This window comes from Poecilia formosa, unplaced genomic scaffold (genome assembly GCF_000485575.1).
Source record: "Poecilia formosa unplaced genomic scaffold, Poecilia_formosa-5.1.2 Scaffold255, whole genome shotgun sequence".
NCBI classification, from domain to species: Eukaryota; Metazoa; Chordata; class Actinopteri; order Cyprinodontiformes; family Poeciliidae; genus Poecilia; species Poecilia formosa.
In genome coordinates, this window is record NW_006800194.1 from 373,671 (window position 1) to 397,326 (window position 23,656).

Below are 23,656 nucleotides of genomic sequence, written 5' to 3' on the forward strand. Positions count from 1 at the left end.
TCATTCAGTGTTGTTTTTTAGTGATGCGGACCTGATGTTTGAAGTTTGGTTTTATCAGACCATAACACATTATGCCACATGGTTTATTGGGCATTTTTACCAGGTCAGGTGGTTTGATTTGCAATAAAAGACGCTCCTAGTCTAGGTACATAGAAAAAACATCCGAGGTAATCTTCACGTGTAAAACATAACATGCAGATCCTTGAACTATTTCTGTGGTATCTTTTAATTATCTTTTTGGAAAAATGCAGTTTTAGTAACGGTGCTGCTGATGGATGATTTCTCCAGGTATCAGTGACCATCATCAGTTCCCATGTTCTACATGCAGTCATATTCCATTTTTTTTAAACATTTTCCCACTTATCAAGAATGGAGAGGTCTGAAATTTTCTTTGTACATCTCAACTTTCTTTATTTCTCTCTCTCGCTCTCTCTCTCAGTGATAATTATTAGAAACTCTTTTTTTTCTAATATTTGGTGAAATTATAATTACATTAAAGAAACTGTGAATTTCCCTAAGACTGTGGTTCATCTCATGGAGTATCAGTGATCATAAGAGAGTTGAAGGATCAGCCCAGAGCTGTATGAGAGGACCTGACCAACGACCTGAAGAGAGCTGGGACTGCAGGCTCAAAGATTACCATAGTAACAACCTTACACTGTCATGAATTAAAATCCTGCAGCACACGCAGTGAGTGAGCCTTCATTTGGTCATGTGGTATGACGTCTGGCCGATACCTTTCTACACTTTGTTCTAGCATTAGCTAAAGGAAGAAAAAGTGGGCGAATAAAAGAAAAAAATCCTTCTAGGATGCCCCTTAATCGGTGTACAGAAACAGGTAGGGGAGGGGTAGACCTGCACTATTCTGTTATGGCCACTAGAAAAATGACATACGTTTTTAGTATGTATTTAAAAGGACATTAAAACCAGAAAAACTGTATGACAACAATTTGATCTTTTGGAAATTAATAGCTTGGTGACCAGCATTGTAGCATAAGAGAGCCATGCAGGGAGACAAAGATTTCTGCTTTGTGTCTGTAATGAGATGATCCCAGACTGCATGAATGAAATTCTTCTGTAAAGAAAAATAAACCATTTTCTGAAAATATGGTAACCTTAATTGAAATAATATTTTGTTTCCAGTTTAAATATTAGTTAATTTTCTTTGGGACGGTGTAGGCTGGAATGCTTGATTGGAAATGGTAGGTTGTTTGCTACTTCCCTGAAATAAACTGCAAGTAAAAGACGTATTACTGAACGACGGAGATGTTCATAAGCTGCTTTTGTATTTTGAGCAAATCAGTTACCAGATATTTTTAGTGAGGCACCATAAATAATGCTGGTTTGAATAAATTATACAGAAAATGTCTCCTTTGATGTAATATCTTTTTTTTAAATTTGGGAGCTCATGCCTCCCAAATTAAAATAAATACACATCCAGTCACGCGCTGTCTTTGCCCGGGTATCAGGAAACGCACGCAGCTGTCCCAACACTTTCACCGGCGTTGCAATTCCTCAGACTGAGACATGCCGGACATACCTACCTCTGCAGAATAAAAGCCACAGAGGGGAGGCGGCATGAAACCACAAGGACAGGTGCTGCCGCCGCCGCCATGACATCACCGCCGCTCAGAAAGCCTCTCGCATTTCCACCGCCGTGAAGCGATGACAAATGAGACTCGGTGATAATGGAGATTCAATAATAGCATCTGTGATGAACAATGCTTTTGCAAACCTGTGCTTGACAGACTAGAGATAAACTATTGAAAGACTTAAGCTTCTCAAGCGCTCTTCGTGGGAAAGGAAGTGAGGTCGACGGAAAGCTGCATTCCGATTCGGTTTGGAGTCCCTGCACCGTCTCGCGGGTTTTGCAGGCCCTCTTTCGCATTCGCTCACGAAGAGCTCACTCTCAGCCTGCATGAGCAGATGTAAATTATAGTTTAATTTGTCATAATCGCGAGAGAGTTGGCAGCTCTCTGTTTGCTTTCGGATCAACTTGTGCAATTTGCTCGTGTGCTATCAACAGCGGAGCATGAAAGCTGTGCACTGTGTTGCCACTCACCTGTTACTAATTGCCACTGGCAGCGAGGAGAGGAGCGGAACTGAAAATGTTTATCTTGCTGCTGATCTTTAAACTTACCTACCGCAGCTCTAACATCTGAGGCACCTTTTTTTTTGGAGGGGGGTGAGGAGGGGTGGTTCACGCTCAGTCCGGCTGAGACAAGTCATTTTAGGTTTTGACAGATCCAGCTGGGGAGTGAAAGGGCTCACAGATTGTCAGCGAATTTGGACTCCGCTGCGCTGACATTGGAAGTTTATTTATTGTCCGCTGCCAGCAGGGCAGGACCGGGGCAGACCGGTGGATCTGAATACGGGTTTTGTACGGTGGGTGGGGGGGTGAAAAACAAAGAGCTCAGTGTATCAGCAAATTAAAGCTTACACTTAAGCTAAAAAAAAAAGTGACACTTTTTAGTTTTCCTTTCAGAACGATTGGAGGAAAAGGGTTCTAGAAAAGAGGAGTTTGAAGAACAGGAGGAGCATATTGGCAGCTGACCTGTGAGCTAAAACTAAGAGCTGATGCTTCACCCCAACAGCTGCCATGCTTTGGAGACCTACAGAGACTCTGGATTTTTGGAGTGAGGCTCCAACATCTTAGAAATGTTCATTTGTCTTCCCCAGAGGCTGAAGCTAACAGGTAGCCTGAGATGAGTTGAGACCGAAACAGATTTCCAAGGTGTTGAAACGGCTTCGGTCTCAAATACGTTACGCAAACAACATTCATCGTCTTTGCACTGTGGAATTATTACCATAGAAGCCGGTCGGTGATTGTTTTACTCAGGAAGTAGAGTTTGGAGGCAGTGCGCTGCCAGTGATCTCCCTGGGTGAAACATGTAATGCAAACATGTAAGGTCGGATTCTTGCCTCCCAGAATGCACCTCTGTCTGTTCTAGAAGCTAGAAGGCCAGTGCAACGTAAATTTCGTCAGATCATCTTTTAAAGAGCATGCTAACTGTGCAGTGATGCTCCTACTCAGAGGGCCAAAGACACAAGCAGACAAAAATAATGACCAATTAGACGATGAGCGGGATATGAACCAGGAGGCTCGGCTCTGCTGTTTTCTACATTTGAATAGTTTATACTTTGGGGACCACAATCGTAGTCTGGTGAGAAATGCATTAATTCTTTCTGTTCTTTTCTTCTTCTCCTCATCTGAGTAGACAGGGTGTAGAACCGATAGAACCGACACGTTGTTGATCCTTATGATTCTGTGAAAATGGTCATCTCTCTATTTGTCCAAGTCCGAGTGGCTTGCATTCATGGAGGTGGAGAGGTAGATAAAGGACTGAGAAGATTTTCTTTAAGAATCTCTATTTGATATAAAAAAATGTAAATATTGTAAAAACTAAAATATTGTAGCACATTAAGTGAACACTATGAACTTTTAATCATTTTTACTTTTGTAGGTGGTAGCTCTTAAGTGCAAACACTATTTTTCAATGTTTGGTGCGTGTTTCAGGCAGGACTATGAATGGTGGTGCACCTCCTCCATCCTCCATTAACAGGGCAAAAAACCAGTCTGTTACCTCATGATGAATGTTTCATGATCATTTGAACGTTTATGAAAAAGACAGTTTCATAAACTGCTATGAAAATCAAGTGAGAGTACCTTCAAATGCTGGTGGATGATGTTTATAGACGCATATGACCACAATTTCCTTCATTATTGTTATTTCCATCCGTCCGTCCGTCCGTCCGTCCGTCCGTCCATCCATCCATCCATCCATCCATCCATCCATCCATTTTCTTACACCTATCTCCAGCTAACGTTCCGGGTGAGAGGCGGGGTAAGCCCTGGACAGGTCGCCAGTCTGTCGATTGTTATTTGTACATCAGGTAAAATCATTTTGTCTAATCTGTTTAATCTAATTCTCCTGTTCTGTCCTTATATTAAATGTCAGACTCATGGAGAAACATCTGCAAAGTGCACACATTGGATTGGAAAATGTATCTTCACATAATTTTTTATTTTTAACTAATTATGAATAATTTCTTCAGATGTCCTCAGCCTTTCCCGTGGACTTCTCTGTTTTTTTGTTCCCACTCTCCATCCTATCTGATATCAGCGAGGGGCTCAGTGGGGTCATGTGGAACTGAGTCAACAGGTGGCTTTCAATGGAGGCTCTCAGGCGCCCGGGGGCCCCTTTTCAGAGACTGAAGGTTGTCCCTCCCATCCCCCCGGTTTTCCGACATCCCCAACCCCAGGAACTCCCGATCTAAGACGTGTCTACCCAGCGAGCTTCCTCAAACCTCCACAGTGGCCTTTGGGTATGAAGTCATTCGATATGAAGGAAGGAGAGAAGGAAGGAAGGAGGAAGGAACCAAGTCCCTTGAGGAGCAGGTCATTCTACTTCAGTGAGCAAATGGGAAGATCTGCCACTCCGGTTTTGACCCAATAAAAAACAGAAACAAAAGTAAACAAGAAAAAAACACTCGAGGCATCATCTCAGACTATGTTTCAGCCCCAGGCATCGGAATGCTGGGATACTGCTGTGATAAGGAGTTGAATGAGAATCACCTTGTGATGGCTCTGCCTTTCCCCCCTGCAGGCAACACTGAGATTTTCCAAGGACAGTCGGATCTAGTGAGAGGGAGAGGAGAGGTTGGAGGGGCAGGAAGGAAGAGGAGGATGAGGAGATTTCACAAAATGTTTTTTTTTTTTTTTGTCAGGGTCATGACTTTGCTTGATGATTAGGTCAGCTTCTGGATCAAGGAGATGTTACTGCGATAAAGGAAGTTCTTAATTTATGGTGCAAGCAATCATATGATAAAGCATGAGTTATGAGTTTAGCCTGATTAAAACCAAGAGAGGCCCTTACTCAACCAGAAAAAAAGTTAGAATTTCTTTCAAAACATCTGAACATAATATAATGACTAGTTAGCTTCTGCTGAATGATTCAGCTAGAGATTTTCAGTTCTGTAGTTTAGTAACAAGAGGCTATTGTGAAGAGATGAGAGTCTAGTGAACGGCGGATACAAATGCTGGCTCAGGTCCAGAGGCGGAAAGGCTTTGGCAGAGAGAAATAAAAAGTCAGTGTGAACTAAACTCAAAGATGGTGTGATCAAACAAAGGAGCGTAAACACACTGCGACCCCGTATCTCTCTGAGAAGCCACAGGGCTAATAGAATACTCTGAGGAGTAAATCATGTGCGCAAGACAAGTGTGATCACTCGCAAATAAGGACCAGATGTGAGGGAGGCTGAAGACAAGACAAACTGAGACAATCAGGGAGCAAGCTGAGTAAAGAAACAAGAGATCCAGATGATCCAGCTGAAATTATGAAGACTATCAAACCATAAATAAAATATGAATGCAAAAAAAAAAAAGATGTAGCAGATAGACTTAGGAATCCAAAACTATTGCTGTGACTCTTGAAAAAGTAACTTTAGACTTGTGAGAGAGCAGACTTTTTGTCGGTGTGGCTGGTCAACGTACTTTTTATACTCAGCCAGGAAGGTTTTGAATAACAGGTAAAAGGTTTGACTAAAAAATATTGCATTTCAACCAGAAGATCTAGAGTCACAGGTGGTTGTATGTATTGTATTTTATTATTAAACTGAATAAGTTCCTGCCTGTATCCTTTTATCATGATTAGTGTTGAAGTGTCTGACTAACACAAACTGCAAAAAAGAAGATCTTCAGCCATGTCGGCACCTTGATCATAACATCGTGATTGATAGTTTTGAAAATATATTATAATAGATTATGGAATAATACAGCATCTCTTACAATGTCTATAAATCAAAAAATGATAAAATCTGCAGATTTTATACAACTTTGATTGTAGCATTTTCAGATAGCAAATTCAGAGTTTAATTTCAACAATCTCTACTGAAAACGTCTTAAGTAATCTTTGCAAAAATAAACGGATGCTTGTCCAAATAGGACACAGAAAAACACAGACTGTACTGTTACTTTTAGTAGGCCAGATAATTATATTATTTTACATAAAAGGCTCTGCAAAAACATTCAGGGAGCCTCATCTCTTCCAAAAACCTACTGGCACAGTCCTGACCAACGCTGGGAACGTTGGATCACATCAGCCCTTAAATCACAGCTCTGGCTTCCTGTTTGCACAACGAATTGACAGAAAAGAGAATTTGAAAACTTGTTGATATTACACAAGGCAACACATTTTCTTGGACCTCAACACATTTCTGAGTTGCTGGTATGATGAAGCCAGTAGCTCCTGTAACGTAGTAAACAAGAGGGAGTATTACTTAGTTTCAATGCTTTTCAGCCCTGAGATGTCCAGAAACTGTTGATTTCTTCAGATCAAGACTCTCTTTTATTTAATAAGGTATGTTGAGTTATGTTGTGTATGATTAATGGTGGTATAATAACAAACTTGCATGAGTTTGGATTTGGCAAAAAAAAAAAAAAATCAGAAAAAATCAAAACAGTTTGTTGAAACACATTTAAAAGTGAAGTTTCTTTTCTTTTTTTTAAAGTTAAATAAGAAAATTCAATGGCGTTATATTCACATAAACTAGAATTACACAGGTTATTAGAAATCTCAACATCAGAACCATTTTTATGTTCATATCGACTTTTGCTTCGTTCTGTTTTGGCCCTGTTACCACTGACTTCAAAGTTACAGACCTGGTGGAAAGAGTAAATCGTGTCAGAGTGAACTAAAATTATTACCCTTTCGGCAAAATAATTGGCTTGTCATCACTTATAAAAGATATTTAAAAATTTTGAATTTGTTTAATACAGTTCACCTACTGGCACAGAGTTGGTATTACGGTATTGTTGTTTATAATCCACATTATGCACACTCCATATATCAAGAAATTGAAAGTAACTTAGCATAATACCCAAAAGTGTTTGAGCAGTTCAGTCAAACACTATTGCTAGTTTTTTTTTTTGTTTTTTTGGCACAGCTGTTATTCCACATTTCCCTTTTGTTCAACAAAGTCTTTTTTTCTTGCTCTTTGTTCATAAATACCAGGTTTAGCCACTGTCTTACCTGAGCTGTGAATCCGTTCAGCTGATTCTCTGATTAACAATCTCCTGATCCAGGATCTCAGTCTCGGCGAACAGCCACGTCTTGCTAAGGTAAGGTAATTTTATTTATATAGATTTGTATTTGTATCATCTACTTTCCATTTTAAGATAAAGGACCGAGCAGTGTGGCATCCGATATTTAAATCTTAGGATATTGTTTTATAACTGTAAATTTCTACCAAATGAATGACATAATCCAGGCGTTCGCTCACTTACTCACTCACGTCGGTGCCAATTTCTCCCCAAGCAAATGATTCTTATCCACCCTAGTCTCTAGGAAATGGAAAACAGGACGCATCAGGCCTGACAGCAATCCTTGATCGCGCTCCGGTTCACTTTGATTTAAAGGCTGCTTGTCAAGGTGCCAACTGCAGCTACACAGCAATTCACTAAAAGCTGTGTTGCTCTGCAAGCTTTGACACTTTTCCAACCAAACTATAACTTTATGTCTCAGCCGTCATGAATAAAAACATTATTCTCCATCGGTGTGTGCTTTAGCTTAAAGTTTGTGAAGCAAGAGGTCGCTTCTGAATGGTGAGACTGTTTTAGCCGAGTGTTTTCATAAGCTCTATCCAAGGTCAGTATACCTCGGCCTTCACAACTTTCATTTTATCTGTTGCTTTTTTAAACAGCATCCTATAGGACCACCTACTTTATGGAAATATAACCCTTGCGTGCCCTTATCGAGAGCTGGCCATCTACCAAAAGCAATAACCAGGAGACTACCAAGTCCGTTTCGGCGTAAACAGCGTTAAATGTGTTCCGCATTAGCGTCGCTGACAAAAGATATACAAATCTGAGAAAAATAACAAAACAGGAGATTAGAGTTCCCGTCAGCTGTCTCTGGATGTTGCCCCTCCAGCATTGGCCTCTTTAGCTGCGTGAAATACAAATGACCACAGCAGAGCCTGCCGCGCACGCATGGTTTATATTACGAGTCCACACGTCGCTCCGCACATGCCCTGCAGCTCACAAGACCGGCTTCTCACCTCAGTACACACACACACACACACACACACACAGCCAACAGATGTCTTAGTTGTTTGTGAATTTGTAGAACTTCGAGCTTACAAAGAAGCGATGGGTGCCGCGGTCGCAGGCCGTTGAGAACGAGGTGAAAACTCAAACTGATCGCTATCTGGACGGCAAACTGTGAGCAACCCACGCTGAACACAAAACACACACGGATTCTTAGTCATTTGCAATTCATCTGCACAAACAGCCTGATGTACTTTGACCCCGCTTCTTAATTCCAGCCTCACCGGCTGGCTTATCAGGTAGCAGTAAATCTCAGACGAGGCAGATGGAGTCGCTTTCTCATGCCACACTGACCGGTGTGCCGCGACAAGGTTCAGGTGCTGCTTGTTGTTGTGGGGGGTGGAGACGAGGACTGTGGGGGTATTTCTTTCCAGGAGATGTAGGAACCAGGGTATCTGTCTAATCGGACTCACAGATGAGCCTGTGTTGCGGTCTCACATGTTCTGGCCTGGGTCCACTCTTGTTGCTCTCTCTAAGTGTGTGTGTCTGTGGGAACAAAGGCCCTGCTGTTTGCCTGTCCACCAGTGCCGCTGTGGTTGCTTTACACCTGTGCTTGGCAACTCTCCCAGCACCCCCATTCCTACAACACACACACACGCACACACACACACACACACACACACACACACACACACACACACACACACATCGCCCCACTCTAACTCCCCCCTCCCCTTCCACTCCCTCAACCACAAAACCCAGTCCACTTTAGTTCTCAGTTTACATCCTGCATTAGCTTTTAGTTCTGCACTACAAAGAACAATACATATTCAACAGCCGTATCAGGTTGGATAATGCACATGCGACCCCCTCGGGCAAATCTTATCACTTATATCAATGTGGAAATTAGATAATGACACAGTTTTTTTTCTCTTTTCCGCCCGGCATTGTTTTTTAATTTATTTATTTATTGTATTTATTTATTTTTTTTTTTTGCAACATCTTGCACCGCTCTTCTTTAACGGAGCCCTGAGCTCACAAATTAGGCCACAGGTAACTGATTTTTAAATAACATTTCCACAGTTTCTGCACATGTTGTTTTTCTGAACTGATTTGCTGCCTGTTTCAGTGTTTAACAGTATGCACATTATATACATTTTTGAGTCTCTTGGATTGTGAGTTTGATATGTGTATCTCTAAAAACTGCTCAGTCATTTCTGTTACAGTCTTCACTAACACTGCTAAGCTTATTGTTCATATATTGTTTTTAACACTTTAACTTTTTTTGTGTGAACCAATATATTTGTTGCTGGTGTTACACCTGAATTCCCCCCTTACACAATAGAAACAATAAAGGCTGTTTCTATTCTATTCTATTTCTATTCCATAGTTGTGTAAGTGGAAACCGGTTACCCAAACTTTCAAGAAGTAAATTCTAAAAAAAAAAAAAAGTGCCATGTGTTTGTATTCACCTCCTTTTACTGCTACGCTAAATACAACCATCAGAGGACACAGAAAACACCACATTACACTGTAAACGTCATCCACTTGGAGAAATATGGTGGCAACATCACGTTATGCTGGTGTTTTTTCAGCACGGGAGACGAAAGACGGTCAAAGAATCACCTTACTAGTACTAAAATGCTAATTTACGACTCAAACAGAGATACGCTATTTTAATTTTTAGTACAGATTCAGCTAAAGAAAGAGGATCAGACTGTCTTTGTGGCAGGCTGCTGGTAGAGAAGTGCCTAATGAGCCAGGATCTTTGTAAAACTGCCTGTTATGTGAAGACACAACATTGAGATTAGGAGACGTTTCTCCCTGAATGATTCTTGTGGATAATTAAGGTAGCAAAAAAAAAAAAACACACACACACAAAAAAAACGGTTTATAAAATTAGCGCAAAAGCTGCCAACGTCCAACAATAACTTTTGACATGTCATAGAAAGTATGTCCGGCAGCTTGAAAGCAAATGGCAAAGAAATGGAGAGAGAATTAAGACTTTTGCACAGTACCACAGCTCTGGGTCTGCTTTGGTGGAATTCCCCCTTTTGTGAAACTGGAGCCCCAAAAGGCATCGGGGGAGCATGAGGGTTAGGCTAGATGAAGGGGGCGTCTGAGACCAGCAGAAGCCCACTTCTCTTTTCTGGCGGAGTCAGCATCACAGGTGTTAGCGAGCAACAATGCATGTGTGTGTTTGAGAGCAAGTGGGCCGTGTCCAATCAATGACACCCCACATTGTGATCGTCTATGGGGGGGGGCTGGTCCTCGAAGGTAAACACAACCAGGAATAAATTGTTGGTAACCACGGAAGAGGAGTCGGAGGCGACATGTGAAACATAGCATCTCCTTATCCTTACTGGGGGGCTTTGCTCAATATTTTTTTGTTTCCACAGTAACTATGTGCAAAAAACAAAAGTGAGGTAAAGACATTTTGGCAGCAATTCCTCCCTGTGACTGTTGCTAGGTAAAATACTTTTTTCTGCTTGTTCATGTTCACACTGGACTCCCCCATTTTCACTCCCACGTAGCCTCCAGAGACGGGGGAAAAAAAAAGTAGATTAAATCTTTTTTTGGTTCATAACTTCACCACAGTTAATCAACAGGCCTTGCAGGGTGCTGCATTTTTGGGATATTTCCCATGAATTATGACCAAGCTATCAGTCCGCCAGCTGTACCGTGGAATTTTAGTATTCAGAGATGCTATTATTCTTATATGAATACATCTCTCTCCAGTTGTCACAATGATTTTACTTCTGTATGTGTGGATGCTCAGAACAAAGGGGCATCATGTAAAGCAGCCCCGGCGCCCCTTCCCCTCCTCAGACCAACTCAGTGTGGCGAAATGGTCTAAATCAACAACCTCATGCAAATGCATCTGGTACCACACAGGCTTCCAGACAGGTGGGCAGCTCTCTAACCAGTCCACTTGTGCCTCCAAGTGCCCTCATTTGCCCTGTTGAACAACGAAGGTGCTGCAAAAAAAGGGAAGGTGTTTAAATAGGAAGGTGTAGAAAGGGGTGAGGATGGGAGGTAGAGTAGACGTCGTTGCGCTCTCTTCTTCATGTTACACGTCCTGCCAGTGTAACATGACAACGACACGTTACTGTCCTGTCACTTAAGACAGTAACGTGTTCTGAATAACATCACCAGCTGCTGGCCAGTATTGATAATCAACCTCATTTGGTTTTCCCACTCTTCTTTTAGTCACAAAGTCGAGCAGAGACGTATGTTTTTATTGTTAAAGGTGTTCTGTTTGTTGGTTGGTTCAATCATATTTTTATTGTCTAAAACATAAGTGTGTTTTCTTTTTTTCAATTTGAAAGGCAGTACCTTTTAAATCACTACAGTTGTACCTCGGTACGTTTGTGGATAAAACATATAAATTGCTTAAGAGTCCAGATGTAGAATGGAGATGAGTTTCTTCATGCAAGCTCTTTTAACATGTTTCAGAAGATGTTTAAAGCCAGAAAATAGATAAGTTGTGCCTTAGTAATGTTGGTAATTTTAAACATATATAGAATTGATAGTTGATTTTGATCATATATCGCTGAGAGGAACTTCCTCCTGAGGGTGCTGGAGATGGATGGATGTATGGATGGATGTATGGATGTATGGATGGATGGATGGATGTATGGATGGATGGATGGATGGATGGATGGATGACTGTTAGAAAATACAATTTGGAGAGACCAATTAACCTGATAGTCAAGGTTTTGGACTGTGGGAGGAAGCTGGAGTCCTCTTAGAGAACCAATGAACTCACAGGGAGAACTTTCAAACTTCATGCAAAAAGACTAAGTACAATTAATTCACTTCTGCTAATTCATAATTTAGAAAACGAACAGATCCAACGTATGTACATAAACACATGGCCTGTTTAATCCAATTGTATAGACAGATTCCAAGTCATTCAGAGACATTCAAATTCATTTCCAGTTAAGGTCATGGTGGCTATCATGGTATACTTTGGCACAATGTCAATGTTTGTCTAAATTAAGCAGCAACAAATTGCTGGTTTCTGGGAAATGAAGCACTTACATAAACAAAGCTGTCCTTCGACAGGTCCAGTACCACACCACCCCCCTTCTGGCCTCCCGACATTCCACCAGTTTCGTCACCTTCTCTGTCATCACATGGTCCGATACCCGTCCCCAGCCCCTCTACAAGCCTCTAAAACCTCCTAACATCAGTTTCCATAGCAACCAGAGCTTGTTACGGGAAAATGTAAATGAGGTCTGGAAAATATCCTATCTGGACGAAATGAAATTGTTCCTTCTGGCCTTAATCATCCATGAGGATGATGGTAACCACAGCAGAGGCCCAGTTTAAATCGCTCTGATGACAGACACAAAAGTTGAGATTGAAAAAATATAATATCAAAAATTAAAACCTGACAAAAACAAAATCTCAGCCACTCCATTCCGCTCCAGTTCAACTTTAATTGATACTTTGTGTTTCCCGCCCTGTAAAGGTCTCTTCATGAGCTGATAGACATTGGCAAAGAAGATGTTTCTATAGAAGTGGAGGAGAAGAGGCTTTGTTTCTTTTACAGATGTAAAGGAGACCATATTCCTACATCAAGGGTATTTTACATCCAAAGTTTCGGGTCCCTGTTTGGAATCATTATCCTAAGATAATTGGACCACTGATTGAATATTGGCAAGGTGTGTGACCTGGATGGTTGTGTCAAAACCAGACCTGCTTGGTCTGCTTCACATTACCTAAATAAGCGCAAGGGAAAGTTAATCGCCATAATGGAGATGCATTTAAATGTGAGTCATTTCTGAAGCGATGTAACTGGTAAAAGAACTGGCTTGTACAATGGATAGAAGAGTGGCCCACTTTTGACCACATGAAAGGCCTTCTCTTGATCTTCTTCGGTTTGGTGATCTGTGTCAAGTAGGAGTTGTGTCATTGCCTTCTGCTGTGGACGTGTTTTCTTTCTTGGGCTGCTGATTTCTTTTACTTTTTTTTTTTTTTTTTTTCATTTGTGGCCTAACTAGTAGCACAGGAACATCAAAAGGGAGTGTGAGAAACATCTACTAGTACTACTACTATTTTAGTAGTGTTATCTAGTAAAATAGCGTAGACAACAGGCCCATTAAATGTGGTGTACGTCTGCAACCAGACTCGATGGTAAACTTTGTTAAAAGCTGAAAATGTCTTTGTACTGATCCTGTAAAGTTTGTGAGTGACAAACGTTTAGGGAAATTCGTGGAGACAGAGCAACTCATTGTCCAACTGGTTCAGTGAGATCTGCAGGCTTACCGAAGGATTTAGAAAATCTAGACATCCAACGTAAAATGTCTCATGTCTGTTTACAATAAGGCACCTCGACTTAAACCAATAAGCCTCATGAACCTGAATCTATCTCGGCTTGTTCCAGCATGTTTCCAAATTTTTAGGAATAAAAACCTAAGGCATGATTTGCATCCAGCCTCTTTTACTCTAACATCCACAAATAAACGTGGCGGAACTGCACATCTGCTGAGCTTCTCATACAAACTACAATGCTCTTAAAAACAGTTGTAAATGGCTTTATAGGAAAAACACTGTAGTAATTGTGTGGTGAAAGGGGAGTGTCAAAAAGGGCAGAAAATACCCAATACACCCCTTTGAAACCAGTCACACAATCATGGAGAGGAAATGGCAAACGTGGAAGAATGTGTGCTCATCAATTGAGAGCAAAAATTGACTTACTGGGTCTTATAGAATACACTATGAGTAAACAGAATCTTAAACTGCATATCAGGTTGAACACATGGTGATGCACTCTTGACATCTGGTCAGAGTTGATGGGAAGATGGTGGGTGGCGCAAAGTACAAGAGAATCCTGGAAGAAGACCTAAGTTGAGACTTGGGGCAGAGGCTCCTTCTAGCAGGTTCAGGACCCTAAATATCTTAAACATAACATCCAGACATAATCACAGAACCTGACTGAGCTTCAACAATTTTGCAAAAACAAAACAACAACCAAAAAAAAAAAACAACGTGCACAATTTACTTGATATTGCACTGCAGTAAGACGTGGTTCTAAAATATATCAACTCAGAGGTTTTGATTACTTTTCACTCCACACTATTCAGATTTTTACACATTGTGATGGTCTATCACACAGTTCCTAGAATTGATGGAAGCTGTGGCATGTGAAAGTATTCGAGGGCTGATCAGAGTTTTGCAGGTCACTGTGTGCCTCTTCGCTTACTGTCGGTTCATTGCACATCTTTGCTTCTTTCGTCAACGTGTGCAGGTGAGAAATGTGAAATGTTCAACAGTCCTTCAAAAGTTTCTCAGGCGACGCGTTCCGCCTTCCAACCACCAGATTAAAAAGAAAGAAAGAAAGAACTCATCACCAACGCCGCCACCACCACACCTTTAACACACCCGCTCACACCGACGCGCACGTACGTATACACCACAACTGGAGGTTACACGTACACGCGCGCGCACACATTCCAGCGGGCGGAGTCGGTGACGCGCGCAGAGGCCGTTTGTGAATGAGCAGCAGATCGGAGCAGCAGCCCTCAGAGCAAGCTGAGTCCCAGCCAAGCGACGGGAGCAGAGCAGAGCAGAGCAGAGCAGAGCAGAGAGGGGAAAGAAAAGTTTTTTCCAAATGGATTTCCTCGGTAGAGTCCGACATTTGCTGTTCTCATGTGTGCTCATTAACGGGATATTGGTTACCTTCCAGGCTAAAGAAGGTAAGTGTCCGCCTATAAAACAGATAAGCTTTCAAAATAACATCTATGTTGAAAAAACGCATGCCATGCGGAGAGCCTCCTTGCAAGAACTTTAAAAAAAAGAAAAAGAAAAGAAAAAAAAAAGCAGGAAACATTTTTCCTTTACTTTTGCAACTGCTTGAAAGTTTCAGAAACTTTGATTGTAACTTCGGAAAACAAACAGCAACAACCGTATAAGTGTTGTTGGGTTCAATTTGTTGCTTCTCTGCAACCTATTATTCCTAAGTGAATTGCGACTCCGCTTGTGCGCTCCGATAACTTTTAACAGCAGCAGGTGGGGAGTTTCTACTGCGGAGTAAACTAAGCTGATATTTTCTTGATCTTGCCTTATTCACCCAAAGTCATCCCTTTTGAATGTATCAGATGTTGCTTTATTTGTCATCTTCCCGCACCTTTTGTAATGAGGTCAAAGTTACTCAGCAACACAGATTTCAAGCAGGCTCAAGTAAAAAAACAAAACGACAACAAAAAATAAAATAAACAGTTGTAAGTTTTGCAAGTGTTTTCGATAACTGATCTTGATGTTGTGTCTCCACAGAGGTGCTTTTGGATATGAAGGCAACTGGAGGGGAGCTGGGCTGGCTGACTTGGTCCCCAAACCAGGGAGACAGATCTGGGGTGAGTGTGGTGCTCTTTGCTTCTCCTCCACGTTTCCAGCTGTAGGAATTTGCCCGAGGATAGATCAAAACTCGCAGGAAGGGACTCACTCAGCTGTACAGAGAACATTTTACGTAATTCTCTTAAAATTGCTCCCTGTATATGTATACGTGTGTGTGTGTGTATGTGTGTGTGTGTGTGTACACATGTGGGTTTTCTATAAAATCTGCCAGTTTAAGCCTTCTTGAGCTGGGATAGACGAGGCAGTGAAGGTACCCTATCAGGAGCTGCCTCCACAGCATGTCTGGGCTGCTCCAAATCACATATAGGCGGATAGAATAGCTGCTCCCTCTGAACTGGGAATACTTGTGGCTTCTTGTGGTTTCGAGGCTCCAGCTTCAGAATTGTATGTTAGAGAGCAATTAAGTTTTAAAGTTTGCAGCATGTGGTACCTCTTTGCCGAGAGGAGGGGCCTCAGATGGAGCGAGTCAAGTCAGGGCTACCTTTTTCCTTACAACAGGGGAAAATGTCTGCATTTAGGGATGAATCTCTAATGCTGCGGTTGTCTCTTTTACCATAAGCGGAGAAGAGACATGTGTTGCCTTCCTCCATCATGTGGTTGCGGAGTAATTGACCGGTCAGGCACATGCAGATTCACTGTAAATAGCCTCATTTCATGTGCTGATGACTCAAGAGCATGTGCAGGCACGCCGCTCAGCGGTTCACTCGACTTTCTCAGAGATGTGTAGCAGCTCGAAAGAAGGTCCCTCTGACACATTAGTTTCACTTTTTTCCCCTCTCTAATACGTTTCAGATGTTTGCTGGATTATTTCGCGTTAGCCTTACGGGCCGGTTGTAATAAAAGGACGGGGATGAGTGTTGGGGGACGGGGGCGGGAATGTTCCACCAGGTTGTTAGCAGAGGTGTACATTCTGCTGTTGTTCATCAAGTTTATATGCAGACCCACACACTTCGCCAGCAAAGCACATTCCTTTAATTAATAGCACAGTGGCTGCATGCAGAGAGCCAACCGCAGCTTCTGCCTCCGTGGGGGCCGTTTGTTTCTCATGAGCCAAGGTTAGAAGTTGCTGTCACTTTTTCTCAAACATATTTGTGGCAACATCCAGTTTTCATGCAGCAATGCTACCCGGGAAGGCTGCCAACAAGTGTGTGAGAGAGACTGAATGGGAAATAATTTTGTCTCTTTGCAATGTCAGAAATGCATTGTCAACCAAAGTCCTTCTTGTCCGTGATAGTTTTCGGCTTTGGAGATTTAGAAAATGGATGTCCTTGTCTAAAAAGAAATGCTGTATTGATGTAAAGGTCTGTATTTACCCTCGTGAAGAGCCACGGAGTTCTCTGCACACGCTCTGTTTTTGTTTCCTGCTTCAGATTACAGTGGCCGAACCCTCTTGGTTAAATGGTCGCTCCTTTATTTAGCTATCCCCTTAGTTTTGGTTCAGCCCCACATGGTTAGAAGCAATCCAGCCTGACTACCTCTAACCTTCTTCGGTTTTCGTGGTTCTGTTTCAGTGGGAGGTCACCCAGAGAACCCTGAACGGCTCTCAATTTTACACCTACTCCATATGCAACGTCGAGGAGCGCGAGCAGGACAATTGGCTGCGCACCACCTTCATCCAGAGGCGTCCGTCCGTCTCTCAGGTCTTTGTGGAGCTTCAGTTCATTGTGCGTGACTGCAACTCATTCGATGGAGCCTCGTTGACCTGCAAGGAGACCTTCAACCTGTATTCAAGCGATGCGGACGCAGACGTAGGCACGGCCTTCCGTAAAGGTCAGTTCAGGAAGGTTGCCACCGTCGCTCCAGATGAGATAACGAAGAAAAATGACATGCGCATCAACACGGAAACAAAAGTTGTGCAAAGCTTGTCCCAGAAGGGTTTCTACTTGGCCTTCCAAGACATCGGAGCCTGCATCGCTCTCCTCTCTGTCAGGGTGTACTACAAGGCTTGCCCGGCCACAACAAAGAGCCTCGCTTCGTTCCCTGAGACGGTAGCTGGAGGTCTCAACCAGCAGCTCAAGAAGGTCTCTGGGAAGTGTGTGGACAATGCTTACAGCGAGGACTTACCCCATATCTACTGCACTGCGGAGGGAGAGTGGGTGGTTCCAGTCGGACAGTGCCAGTGCGATGCTGGGTTCGAAGAGGTTGAAGACGCCTGTCAAGGTAAGTCAGTGGCCTTGAAGAGTCTCATGTGGAAACGTTTTAAATCACCTCCAGTTTTGTTGCTTTTGTTCCCATAGACACAGACAACTGGTGATCTTTTGGATCAATAGTTCTCCAGACTTTTTAAAAATATTTTGAATTTTTCCTGAGGGCTTTCTTGCTTTTTTTTTGTTATCTCTGACCAAACGTCCTTGTGCAGTGGACAGTGGAGGATAAAAGAAGTGCCATGTCTGAAAAATATTTCTACTACATTCTGAAAGTGTCTGTAACACTGTGCTATCTTTGGTAATTCTTGTCAAATTGAATTGAAAAAAAAAGAAAAAAAAAACAGAAACAAACTGTGTCATCGGCACAAACATTTACTTTGTTTTTGAATAGACATAGAAAATATAACATTTCCTTCCACATACAGTGTGAGTGTGTGGTTAAAAAGTTTATAGAGGTGCTTAAAGGGTAGTGAGGTTGATCAGAAAGGTTAACAAATCCTGACTTTCAGTTTTTTAAGGCCAAATTTGGATGGAACAACTAAAAATGTCCAATGTCCATGTATTTCTCTGGGTTCAATAAAGACGACCTAAAATTAAGACAAGTCCATGGACATCCGGTATTTAGAAGGTTTGTAACAAAGTTGCTTATTTAAACACCTGATTTCTCTGCTAAACCATCTGCTGTTTTTTAAGCTTAGGAGCTTTTTATGGTGAAACAATTCATACATCACAACCAAGTTGCAAAAGACGTTTTCTTTAAAAACTGTCTGGCATTGGACTTGAAATGACTTAAGAAAAAAAATCCAAGTACAAAGTACAACTCTGAAATACGTAAGAAAAGCTCCAGTAACTATTCATCAAGATCATCAGGAAAGATTATAAGACAGCACGGCTCCTTTGTAGGAAATATTTCACCAGAGGAAGAATGACTCAGGACTTTGATCTGTACTGTACGCTATCTTGTCCTGGCAAATTCGATGCAATTCCATTTTACTGTGGTTTTTTTTAAACGCTCAATTTATCTTTGCTTTAATTACCTGGGGTTATAAAACATACCTGTATGACAAATATTTATCATGGGTGCTATTATCATATCTCAGTGGAATTCTGCTCTCGGCTAACACCAGCTCCCCCCGCAGTGGGAGGAATGCCAAGCCCTTCTTCAACATGTCCTGGCGTAATCCCTGACCCGAAACTGATACGAGTAGGAAATGTGCATTTACCTTTCGGCTTTGGCTCCAATTAGCTGTTCTCTCTTAACGGCTTGCAGAAGCAAATTGTAACTGTTGGCCTTTGGTGTTACAACGGACGCTGGACAGCATGAAGCGTGGACCTAAATTTTGGCCTCACCTGCATCGTCCAATCGCTGCGTCGTGCGCTTCGACTGCGGTCTGTTAGCGTCAGATCGCTCCTCGTCGTGGCCGATCATTGAGGCGGCCTCCATCTTTAACGGCTCCTTCTGCTCTCCAGCCGAGCTTCAGCCCGTCTCCCTCCCTTGTTCTTCCGGCTCCTTCAGGCTTCCTTCCTCCCATTCGAGCGTCAAAAACCTTAATTCGTTCGTGTCAAATTAAACCTTCTAATTGCGACTTTTTCGCTGTGTGTGTCTCTCCAGGTTGAAATGACGTAAAGTTGGAGGGGACAGGAAAAGGAAATTACGATTAATTATTGTTGATACAATATTATTAGAAAACGTTTTTGTTCTGTCTTATTTTTTGACCAACAGTTAAGGCAATAAATGTTCTTATATCTGGCAGATTTGGAACTAATTTCCATTCAGCCAAGAAGTTTCTTTTATGTGGAAAATGAGAGAGGCATCATGTTAACTATCACAATGTAAAGAAAACAGTTCTTTTGTTGAAATTAAAATAAATAAATTCAAAAATGTATCACCCCAATAATAAACCCTGGAAAAGTGTTTTATAGTTAAATCCCTTTTGTAATTGCTGACCAGCTTTCCACTGGAACCATTAATTTTGGACTTTACTGTATTTGGCATTATTTGTTCTATCTGCATTTAAACAAAACATTTTTCAGTGTAATTCCTATATACAATTTATTCCTAAACATTAGTTTGTTTAGGCAAATGTCTTAGAGTTTGTGCTTTAGGGGTGCACTGATTTTAATCGGCACAGATTTTCAGTGATTGGCCGATACCTGCGTCTTATCCACCGATCTTATCTACCTCGGCAAAGGTCTGAAAATCAACAATTGTCCTCCTCTGCTCTCCGTGAGAGAGATTTGAATGAGAGACCGACTCATGAGGTCATGTCTGCACGTTTGCAGTTAGCAACAGTCGCACCACTGTTACCAACTCCACGGCTTTCTTGCTATATTTAGCAACATTTCAGACAAAAAAAAGAAAAAAAAAATTGGTATCGGCCAAAATCGGAATCGGCAGGTCAGGCTCGGTAATCGCTGAAGAGCCAGAAAACCGCAATCGGAGCATATCTGTTTTTAACAAAAATATTCAATTTGCTTTCAAATTACCTGACACAAACAAAACTCAATATTTTATGTGAACACAAAAAAGGCCCGTAGAGTTTTACTTTACTCAGCAGCGTCTTGCTCTGCTCATCTGTTACATATCCTGAACCCTGGTAAATGAGTGTCTTAGTCTTTGACATCTCTTGGTGCATAATTTAGAGCTTATTGCATCAGGTGATTTCCTGTTCTCTCGGTATCGTCTGCTCTCTTATCTCGACATGAGCTGGCTTTGGCAGAGCAGCCATAACTCAGGCCTTTGACTTTGTTCTGTTGTCACAGTTTGCGCTTTACTGACTGTAAAGGAGACCTTTATTGTAGCGAGGGAATACGGCTGATCAAAGCAAGGGAGTGGGGGCTACTGTACAGTGATGGATTAGCATCTTCAAGGCGGATGGGAGGAAAAAGAGGGAGGAGGCCTGGTGAAGCTGCCGAGCCTCACTGACTGCTCATAACACGCAGACCCAATCTGAGCCCCTATCCTGCCGGCTGCAACTATCTCTTTATCCCCCAACCCACCGTTACTCCCCCTTTGTTTTCTCAAACGCACCGGAGCTGCAGCTTTTGGTGTGTGTGTCAAAGAGAGAGAGCGGCGTGTGAGGGCCTGTTGAGATCTGCTCCGCGACAAAGCACACAAAGCCATGCCGTCAACCCCATGCGATGTTCCTCCTTCAGTCTGCTCTGTTTACGCCACACACACTTGCACGACTTGAAAACAGAAATATCTTTTAATCATCGTCTTAGAAAATAAATGCGTAAGCGCACGTTTGGACAGCGGGTATAAAAACGTCCCTGCTGACATGTCCGCTCTCCTACTTAGATTTAAGCTGGATAGGAAAGCTGAGGTTTTCTGCAGTGGGTCATTTTTTTTTTTCTCTTGGAGATGCGGAAGAAAAGCCAGGTGAGATGATTAGGGAGGATGGCAGGAAGGAATGAGAGGGAGAAAAAAAAGTGAGGGCTTGTGTTTAGAGGAGGGGTGTGATGTTTTTTTTTTTTTAAGCGGAGAGAGGTGAGGAGCGGAATGCAAAGGTAGGAGAACAATGAAGTGCTGTGTTTCCCCGCGAGGCCGACAGATTCCACCTTCTCTCCCCCACTTTACTGGTACATTCCTGATCAGTTTGCTGAGACGGAGCCTCCCAACATTACTCCAGACCTGTGGAATTCCCAGTGAACGCTGGCGATGATGGGAGGAGCGGGGATGGTGGGTGGTGGGGAGGTGAGGGAGAACAGGTCCGGGTCAAGCCCTCACATTAAAACGACTAAACAAACAGAATCCCTCCAACCCCACAAAAAAAAAAAAAAAAAAAAAAACACACACACACCAGGAAGATTCCCGGTGACAGGTCCGAGATGCATGAGGACACAAGTGGATTTAGATGGAAATGAATCACAGAGCTGCAGCGCGGAGCCAGGACGAATGGTTCCAAGGGCTTAAAGAGGAATATCCTACAGACACGTAGTTAATCATTGCCCCCCCCCCACCGCTTCTTTCCTGAACGGATGGCTGCTCTGGGGTGAAACAACCACAAAAACTTCCACTGTGGTAGTTTTTTTTTTTCTCCTCTCCATATTTAGGTTGAAATTTTCCATGTTCGGCCATGTTTTCACTCCGTTTTATAACTCGTCTCCCCCGTGGGACCTGTTAAAGTAAAGATCTGTGACTTCATCTGGTTTCTGTCTCCGTCTCCTCTTTGCCTCTCGGAGCGGCAGTAGTTCTGGCGGAAGGATCGCTTGTCCCTCAGAGCTTCTTTCTAGGATATTATTTCTTTCTTCCCCCGCCCCTTAAATGTTTTTGCTTAAGTGTAGATTGTTGTTTGAAACTGTCTTCCCTGGTGTTCACACACACACACACACACACAGACACACACACCCGCACACACATGCAAACACACACACTGTTGTCATTGGGTGAAAAGTCAAAAAAGATAAAACAGTTGCTGCGCTGCAAAGACATATAAGAGCTTTGCAGATTGTAAATCATAAACAAGTGGAAGTAGCAGGGCACAAACTGGACCTTTTGTTCTCTGTGACATTATTACAGATGGTGTTTATTATATATTCTTATGCAAAGGCACGACACTCGTGATTGATGGAGAAACTCAAACAGGCTGTAATTACAGCGTCTTGCAAAAGTATCTCTCACGTTTTGTCACATCACATTGCATCACACTCAAAATTCATGGAAAAGGAAGAATGAACATGCAGTGCGCAGTCTAGTGACAGAAACGGTTCTTCTCATAATCAATTCTACACAAATTATACCATAGAAAACGTAATAAATTGCTAAAATTAGCTTTTTTTAATTGCACGTTAAAAAATGTCTAAGTTCCAGAACATTTTGGTTAATGAACGACTGGAGTGGCAGGCTGGAGGCTGTGCCAAACCAAAACAAAGCCGTGAATTATTAAGAAATAGAATATCGGTTTTAAATATTTGCCCCACACAAAATGGCGTGCATATGTGCCCAGCCCCATCAATAAAGCCTAATGCAGTTAACTGCCTTCAGTAGGCAAATAAGTGGTAATTAGAGCTCACCTATGTGTTAATGACAGTAAATCCAACTGCTCTGTGAAGGCCTCAAGTGTTTGCAAGAGAAAATCAGTCAACAAACAGCAACACGAAGACCGAGGAACAAAGCAGCAGACATGTCAGGGAGAAAAAAAAAACTGTTTGCTTAAAAAAAACACTATACCAACCTCTGTATCTGTATGGTGCAACCGCACACGTAGCAAGATGTGGCTGTCTAAACCAACAGATCACGCAAGCGGAGCATTAATCTGAGAAGCTGAGGCTTGTGGTAACCGTAGAGGAACTTAAAGGTTCCAAAGCTCAGGTGGCAGAGCATCTCTTAGTCATGCGCTGCACAAATTTGTCTTTTATTACCCTTGTGAAAGAGTTGCAGGACGTTGCACAAAGCAAACAAATGGAACACGGTTTAGTCAGATGAGACTGGAGTTTTAGTTTTCGGCCCGGGTGTAAAACTCGGACCGGTGGCACGTCATTTCCACGCTGAAGCATGATGGTGGCTCCGTCATGCTATGTTGGTGCTTTTTTTTTTTCAGCAGGAACAGGGAAGCTTGTAGATGGAGACGTGGATGGAACTAAACTGGAACAAAGTGCGTTAAGGGCAGCAAAAGACTTGAGACTCAGCAGGACATTCGGTCAGATGTGTAAGAGTGTTTTAGGACAGCTTAATAACAGGATAGAATTGCAAGCCACACTTTTCAGTCTTCCAGTCTTCTTCAATAAAAAAAAAAATCTAAACCGTATATCCTTTGAAATATACGTTACAATTAAATGCTTTGTGTTGGTCACCTAAAATCCCCCAACCAAAAAAACACTGGAGCTTGTAAAACCTGTAAGTGGTACGAGTTTGTTCCAGTTAATAAACACTTTATTGACACGATTTAAATGTTCTTTCCTCATTCGTCTTGCTGGGACATATTTCAGTCCCTAATGTGAATTTTTCCATCTACTTTAAAATCTGTTGCACAAACAAGAATCTATTTTCACGGAGCGAAAATAAACAGTGAGCTAAATGGTGTTTAACTTTAAATAATTTCCACTCGTGACTCACTCCGTTCCCTTCCTTCCCCTTAATCCACCCTGGCACAATGTA

The 23,656-nt window shown here is 42.2% G+C and overlaps 1 protein-coding gene across 2 annotated transcripts in view; it reads left to right on the forward strand.

Annotated features, from left to right (window-relative positions):
* The first annotated feature begins 14,511 nt into the window (after positions 1 to 14,511).
* Positions 14,512 to 23,656, forward strand: part of epha2b (eph receptor A2 b) — a 28,122-nt gene continuing 18,977 nt past the window's right edge. Inside the window, exons 1-3 of one of the 2 annotated variants that reach the window (XM_007570081.2) lie at positions 14,512 to 14,751; positions 15,329 to 15,408; positions 16,921 to 17,569. In XM_007570081.2, coding sequence (XP_007570143.1) covers positions 14,667 to 14,751; positions 15,329 to 15,408; positions 16,921 to 17,569 — 814 coding nt within the window. In that variant the 5' untranslated portion in view covers positions 14,512 to 14,666. The remainder of the gene's footprint in view (positions 14,752 to 15,328; positions 15,409 to 16,920; positions 17,570 to 23,656) is intronic. The other variant, XM_007570082.2, reaches the window with a different exon arrangement.